Source organism: Fukomys damarensis, unplaced genomic scaffold, assembly GCF_012274545.1.
Source record: "Fukomys damarensis isolate Sample0158 unplaced genomic scaffold, DMR_v1.0_HiC HiC_scaffold_37, whole genome shotgun sequence".
NCBI classification, from domain to species: Eukaryota; Metazoa; Chordata; class Mammalia; order Rodentia; family Bathyergidae; genus Fukomys; species Fukomys damarensis.
In genome coordinates, this window is record NW_022900949.1 from 17,866,639 (window position 1) to 17,874,628 (window position 7,990).

At 35.6% G+C, this 7,990-nt stretch overlaps 1 protein-coding gene across 1 annotated transcript in view; it reads right to left on the minus strand.

Moving 5' to 3' along the window:
- Nucleotides 1-7,990, minus strand: part of Yme1l1 (YME1 like 1 ATPase) — a 39,548-nt gene that overhangs the window by 19,163 nt on the left and 12,395 nt on the right. The window contains exons 6-8 of the mRNA XM_019206145.1: nucleotides 3,184-3,293; nucleotides 1,585-1,735; nucleotides 996-1,079 (exon numbers count right to left, since the gene is read on the minus strand). Of these exons, the coding sequence (XP_019061690.1) occupies nucleotides 996-1,079; nucleotides 1,585-1,735; nucleotides 3,184-3,293 (345 nt within the window). The remainder of the gene's footprint in view (nucleotides 1-995; nucleotides 1,080-1,584; nucleotides 1,736-3,183; nucleotides 3,294-7,990) is intronic.

The window sequence follows — 7,990 nt, forward strand, 5'->3', positions numbered from 1 at the left end:
AAAAAAAGAAAGAAAGAAAAAGAAAATATATAGTGAAATTCGGAGGCAAAAAAATAAGGCAAAAGAAAGAAATCCTTGCCAAGTGCAGTGGCACATGTCTATAATGCCAACATTCTGGGAGACTGAGGCAAGAGGATCTCAACCTCAAGCCCACTTGGGCCACTCAGTTAGATTCTGTCTCAAAATAAAAAACAGCAAAAAAGGACTACGGGTATAGCCCAGTGCAGGTCCGGGGTTCAATCCCTCGGACAAAAAGAAAAACAAAACCAACAAAAAACAGAAAAAATGCCTTATACATGAAAAACATACAAGTGAGAGAGCAAATATATACAACATTAATTCTAGAATGACACTAACAGTTTGAGCCTAATAAAATGTTTAAGAATCTTAGACACTTAATTGTAGAAAATGAACATATGGTAAAAACTGAATGATAGCTGAGAAAATAATTGGAACCACTTAAATCTGATATTATAATTGTATTTCAGAACTGCAAACTAAAAAAATACTGAATTCATTTAAAGTTATTTTAAGAAAAAAATTCAATTTATGGACTTGTCTTTGAAACATAAGACTATATCTGCATTGTATTATTATAAAGTTCTAGATAATGTTAAAATTTGGTCATCCAACACGTATTATTTTCTAACAATCTGAGAAACTAACCACTAGGAATGAAAGGCCTTGTACTTCAATTCACCCAGAGGTCCTAACCAGGTACCAAGCACACGAACCTCCACAACTGCCAAGCTAAATAAACCTTTCTTCTTCATAAAGTACCCAGCCTCAGGTATTTCATTTTAGCAACACAAAAAGCCTGTAACATAGGGCCAGGGATGTAGCTCAGTGGAACGGTGCCTGCCTCATAAACAAAGGGTCCCGAGTTTGATCCCTGGTATGGGGTGAGGGGAGGAGCCTACATCATAAATCTATAAACGTTGAAAACAGTATTTAAAGAAATTAAAAAGTAACATGCAAAATAAAAGAGCCTTTACCGGATAAAAATGGATTTTTTAACAGTCCGTAAATGCCCAATAGCACTATTACAAAGAGAATTAGACGAGTTCGCCGCAAGGAATCTGGAGGAAAAAGAGAAGGCTCAAAGTCAAATGCCACCAATGAGGTATTACACCTTAATGAAATGTAAATATCAGGTTACCCATAATCATACTTTTATCACATGCAATGGTAGAAGCTGGCATTCTCATGCACAGCAAGGTTTCCTTTCAGCACACTTTCCTCAAAACTTCATGAAACCACATACGCTCCTGTTCCTGACTTTGGTTTCTCTCTTGAGAAAGTTAAACTGCCAATAGTATTTCGACTCAACATAACAACTTACAAATGCAATGGAATAAACCTGTGTAAAGATGCATTTTTTTTTAAGACAGGATTTCACTATGCAGTGCAAGCTGGCCTTGAACTCACTATGTAACCCAGGCTGGACTCAAACTCAGGGTGATCCTCCTGCCTCAGCCTCTTGAGTTTTGGGAAACAGGACGGATAATTTTAGAAAAGACATTTATAATAGTTTAAATGTAGGATTATGACATCTTTTCAGTTATTCTTCTCAAATCAACTCACCATTGGTTTTTTGTGTTAATGCTTGAGCTTTCAGAAAACCCTCTGCAAAACCAGTTTTAAATGCATCCTGATGAGCTTCAGGTATGTTTTTAGTTTTCATAAGTTTGTCCAAATTCTCAACATCTGATCCTCTGTCCCGCAAAAGAAACCCCTAAATGCATGAAATAACATAATAGTACTTATCGGTCAACCATACAGACAGTGACACTCCCCATTTATGTCATGATCGCCCACTACAAATTAACTGAAAGTCCAGAATTTCATTTGTATCGCCAATGTGAACAGATCAAGATTCAACATCAAATTATTTAATCAACTGACCAGGATATTAACACTAGATTATGCATGCACACAAATCAATTATTAACTAAAGTGTCATTACTCTCTGCACTACACTACCGAAAACACTACGTCACATAACACTTAGGGTTTGAATGGCTTGATGTTTACCCCACTTTATCTCTGCTAGAGGGAAAATTTCATTATGTTAAGATTAAAATACGCTGCCTGCCTCGCAAGCACAATGTTCCAAGTTCAATATCCAGTACAAACAAACAAACAAAAAAAGATTTAAAATATTGCCCTGCAGATACCAGGCCTACTTCTAAAGATGTAAAGACAAGTAAGTCAATGATCCTAAAGTTTCCAGTCTGCTGGAAAGACACAAAAGTAACTTTTTTAAAATATTATTTTGCTATCGTTACAAGTACTGGTATGGTAGTGGTAGAAATGCTATGTATGGAACAGCAGAAAGGCCTTACAGAGGATGGGATACGGAAATCATACAGAGTGAACTATCTGCTAGAGCCACGAAACAGTACTCAAGAATTTTGTGTAATGTGACATGATTTTAAGGACAAAAACAGAGAGCAGAGGAACAGACTAAGTGGCACAATGAAAATGAGGACAGAAAAATGGTCAGTAGAGGCCAAACAAGGAAATATCTGCCCTGTACACCAGACTGAGTTGGATCAGCATTTTTATTATTGAATTTTTTTATTTTTTGATGCGCTGGGGATTGAATCCAGGGCCTCATGCATGATACACAAGCATACTACCACTGAGCTACATGCCCAGGCTCTAGATTATTTAAGAAAGACTGACAGGTGGGTGTGGAGGCAAAACAAAGGTAGCAAGACTAGAGGTAAGGAGATTAAATGAGTATCAGAGTAATCTGGGCAAGAAATGGTTACAACACATAAATGACAGTAGAACTGGAAATAAATGAAAAAATTTAAGAAATACTTAAGAATTTGGATCCAAAGGATCCACAGTGATTAATAAATGTAAAAAATGAGGAAAGACAGACAAATCTTGACTGATCACTAGTTTGCTAGCTTGGGTGGGTGCTACATGTTTATACGTGGTACACACAGCACGCAAAATAAAATCAGCAGCTGTGTAATAAGCAAGTAGAGATAAGTCCGGTACCCAAGGGAGTTGTAACAGGTATAATGATTACAGGTATAATCATTAATTTCTTATCAATGGATAGAAAGGGGAAAAAAAATTCATCAGCCAGCAAAAGAAATCAAATACAGAATGTCTTAATAATTTGAAAATTACTCCTTTCTGAAACACTGAAAAAGGTCTAATTACCTTCACAAATGACGGTGCTACATTCTGTGTTTCTGCTAATCTTTCAGAGGTGGACTGCAGGCGTCGTGTCCTTGATTTCAAAGTTTTAAAACTCCGAGACTGTATAAAAACTAAACAAAACAGTACCATTGACTTTGTAAACTAACAGAAAACTAAAATGCTTAGCACTCTAAAGTCTGACAGCACACCTGTATGTCTTAGTTTATCTTTTTTCATAGTTCTTTTGCCAAGCATTTCAGTATGCTTTACACTTTTTTCTATCGTCCTTTTTATAAAAAAGAACTGTAAATATTTTATTTCATGTTCACAGTGAAATAGTAAATAGGGTTATTTCACAATATAAATTAGAAAACAGGACAGTAACTCTGGTAAATTTTTTCCTGGTCTTGTTTTTTTTTTTTCTGCTAGCAGGAGTCAACTCTGATAAACTTTAACACTTTTCCCAAAACACATAATTCATTTAAAGGGGTTAAATCCAGAATTAATTTTACTTTCTTAGTAATTACAAAAAAAAATTTTTTAAGTAAAAAATTATCAAAAATCAGTGTCAGAGACAGCCATTTAGCTCAGTGGCTCTATGCCTGTCTCCCAAGCACAAAGTCCTGAGTTCAATCCCCGGTATCAAGAGAGGAAAAAATAACAACAACAACAACAAAAAAGTGTCTCCTAACTCCTCAAGCTTCAATCCAACTTCCCCACAGTAATCATTGCTAATAACTCTATGACTACTATTCTATGCTTGCGTGCATGTATACACGTTCTATAAATCATTCTAGAAATAAAACATAACTTTGTACAACTATCTGATCTCAATAATATATCACAAACATACTCCAGAATAGGACAGACAGTATATTCAGTTTAAATGCCACTTAAAAGAGTTTTCTGATTTCTTTGAATACAATTTATTCAACCATTTTTCAATTAAGGGCGTTATTCTTTTATTATTATTTTGTTTTTGTTTTGCTGGTCTTAAGATTGAACCCAATACCTCATATATGCAGAGCACATGCTCTACCAATAAGCTACACCCTCAGCCTCCTATTACTGTCACTAGAAATACTGCAGTGAATGTTCTTGTAAATACATCTTTCAACACATGTAGAACAAATTACTAGAAGTAAAAGAATAAGCAATTGCCTTCAAAGAAAGCTGTCTTTACGAGCCTCATAATGAATGAGTGCCTTTTCTTCATACCCTCACCAATACTAGGTAATAAAACCTTTTTAAGTTACATATATTTGACAGGCAAAAAAGAAATAAGTGGTGTCTTGTACTTGAGAACTCTGGGAAAGTTTTAAAAAAGATTCTTTTGCATTTTTATTTACTATCTTTCTTAATTGATCATGTCCTTTGCACACTTTACATTTTTCTTTGTAGACTAGATGTTACAGATAATCTTTCATAGTACATGTGCATTATACACACAGTGAATGTATGTTTATATGTGTGTGTGTGTGTGTGTGTGTGTGTGTGTGTGTGTGTGTGTACATAGATATATTTAGAAAGATATATGGTAAAATTAAACCACAAGAATGTAAGGCCAGGGATTTAGCTCAGTGTTTCTGCTGCCTGCCTCACAAGCTCAAGGACTCGAGTTAGATTCCCAGTACAAAAAAAAAAAAAAAAAATCACATGAATGTATATTTAATGTAACCATACTTGTACATCTGTAGCGTTTTCTCCATTTTTGTCTTTATTAAGAGTTCCATCTTCAAACTGAGTTTTTGTTTTGTTTTGCTTTCAGAACTTCAAAGTCTTTGGAATTTATTTTTTGATATAATGTAAAGAACCTAATTAGCCTAATAACATTTATTGATAATCCACCATTTGTTCTTTTATTCCAATTTTTGACTTCTTTGGTTTTTTTTTTTTGAGACAGGGTCTCACTATGTAGTTGAGACCAACCTGGACTCACTAGGTAGCCCAAGGTGGTCTCGACCTCACAGCATCCTCCTGCCTCAGCCTCCCAAGTGCTGGGATTATAGGCCTGCACCACCATGCATGGCTAAATTTTTAACTTTTTTACACTGACACTTGCCAGCGCCAGTTTTAGACTACTGACTTCTACTGCTAAAACATACATAACGTACTTCTCAATTTCCACAAATCTTTATAGAAAATTTACTAGAAGTTTGTTGATCTTACAAATTTGGATATAAATGGATACTGTTATTATGCCATGTCCTTCCAAACTTAATCTGGTGTTCCTCTGTTTTACTCAGTTCTCTTAGTAAACTTCATATGCATACATATGTGATGTGTATAAACATGTATTTCTTGTCAGGATAAATGCTGTAAATAAAATCTGCTCAAAGAAAACTCATTTTTATGCATTTATTTTGTATGGAAACAAAGTGAACTCACTATTTGAACAACCTTTGGTTGATTTTCTGGTAAATAACGGTATGTCCTACGAATTACAATTCTGCTTCTTCCTTTGACTTATACATGATTCAATTCTTTTTCTTTTTAATCGTATTGTTCAGAATCCCCAAATCCTGAATAAAAACAAAGTACTAAACATCTTGTTTCCTCTCATCGATGGCAATATAACAGTTGTTTGAAGAAATTTTTAAAGTTTTCTTTCCATTTCTAGCTTTCTAAGAGTTTTTAAGAAGCACAGCAATTAAAATATATCACACTGAGCAGGGCACGATGGCACACGCCTGTGACCCCAGCAGTGAAGAGGCTGAGGCAGGACAACTGCAGCGAGTATGAGGACAGCCTGGGGTACACAATGAGTTCAAGGCTACCCTGGGCTACAGAGCAAGACCCTATCTCAAAAACCAAAAAAATAAAAATAAAATAGTTATCACACACTGAAATATTACTATTTTCTCTCTCCAATCAATATGATGAATTAACAGATTTACTAATGTTAAATTACTTCTGTATTCCTTGGTCATGATTTTTTTAGCACATGTCTACACTCAAGTTTCATCAGATGTCCCTTACGATTTCACATTTATTAAGTAACTAACATACTGCATTCCTTTTTTTCTGCTAACAATGACCAGTTTTACAACAGCAACCTTACAGAATAAACAGGGAAGCCTAGTCATCTTTCATTTTGTGGGGCAACACCAGGTCTTGCTATGTTGCCCAGAATCATCTTGAACTCATGGCTAAAGGGATCATCCAACCTCAGTCTCCATTGTAGCCTGTACCAAAGGTACTGCCATCTTGCCCACAACTGTAGCTCAGTGGTAGAATGCTTGACCAGCAAGGTATCTATCTAGCCCAGGGAGGCCTCAAATATTCAATATTTCAGGGCCAGGGATTTAGCTCAGTGGTTCCGTCAACTGCCTCACAAGCACAAGGACTTAAGTTTAATCCCCAGTACCCACCCCACCCCCAAAATTCAATTTTTCTCCTTCAGACTCCAAAGTAGCTAGTCTTATAAATGTATACCATACCTGGCTTATTAAAAAAGAAATCTTTTTAAATAGCAGGAAACTTAACCATTCTAGATAAAAAAATTATAACTACAATATCATCTGAAATTTGAAGGAATTTTTTTTATATATTGATCTTTCAATCTGTAGTTATCCTACCTCTACTTACAGCTAATTATTTCAACACTTTCATTACTCAACAAAGCGGGTTGCAGTGGTGCACACCGATAATCCTAGTTATTCCAGAGAGTGGGACAGACGGACTGGAAGTCTGAAAATAGCCTGAGTTACTTAGCAAAACTCCATTTCAAAAATGGACCATGTGACTTAACTTTTAGGCTACAGTTAGCCAAAAACATACTGGAATGAGGAGTGAATGTGTATGTACACTGGGAGCCTATCTCTGGAAATTCCTGGTTTGAGCACTGAAAGCACAGACACAAACAGGTTCCTTTAGTCATGAATCACACATATACTCATTTTATCATGATCAGCCACGTGTCTGTGATTTGTGGTCTAAATACATTACCACCACAGTAGTGCTGAAGAAACCCATCTGCTATAAGTACTGAGATAACTGGATTGTTTTAAAATAAACATGGAGAAGGACTGGGGATTTAGCTCAGTGGTGCTGCGTTTGCCCTGCAAGCACAAGGTTTTGAGTTTGATCACTGGTACCAAAAAAAAAGATATGGAGATTCTTCATATTCCTATTTTTGGCAATCTTTCAATTGTTTATTATATCAACTATTCCAAAGCCCACTCTTACTGACTCTGAGCTTGGAGTTTTCCCTGAGTTCTACTGGAAATAAAAGTACTCATATCTCCAGGACACACTATCCTACATTCCATGAAGATAGGAAACATGTCTTTTTCATTCACAAATATCAGGATTGTTTAACAACTATCACTAGTCCCTAGTAATCAACTAACAAATAATGAATCAAAATCTGATTTCACTATCAATTTGCTATCACCTACTTCAACTTATTAAAACTCTTCTGGCATTCCTTTTTTTCCTCATTTTAATGTTATTTTTCTTTCATTTCAACGGCTTCTGATATGAGGGCTAGTAAACGCACTTAATCAATTATTTTGAAATTGGTGTAGGTAAATTCCCCAGAGCTTGATTCACTGTGGCATTTGTCACTCACAGACAAAGCTCATAGCACCTATTATATATTTTCCAGAACTAAAATAATACAGAGCTACCTAAACTGATAAATTCCAAATACTCCTAAGTCCTACTGTCCATTGTAAATAGATGCTCACAATCACTAGCATGATTAAAACAAATCTTGGACCAGGGATTTGGCTCAGTCGTTTTGCCACCTGCCTTGCAAGCACAAGAACCTGAGTTCGATTCCTGGTACCAAAAAAAAAAAAAAAAGCAAATCTTAATGATAAAT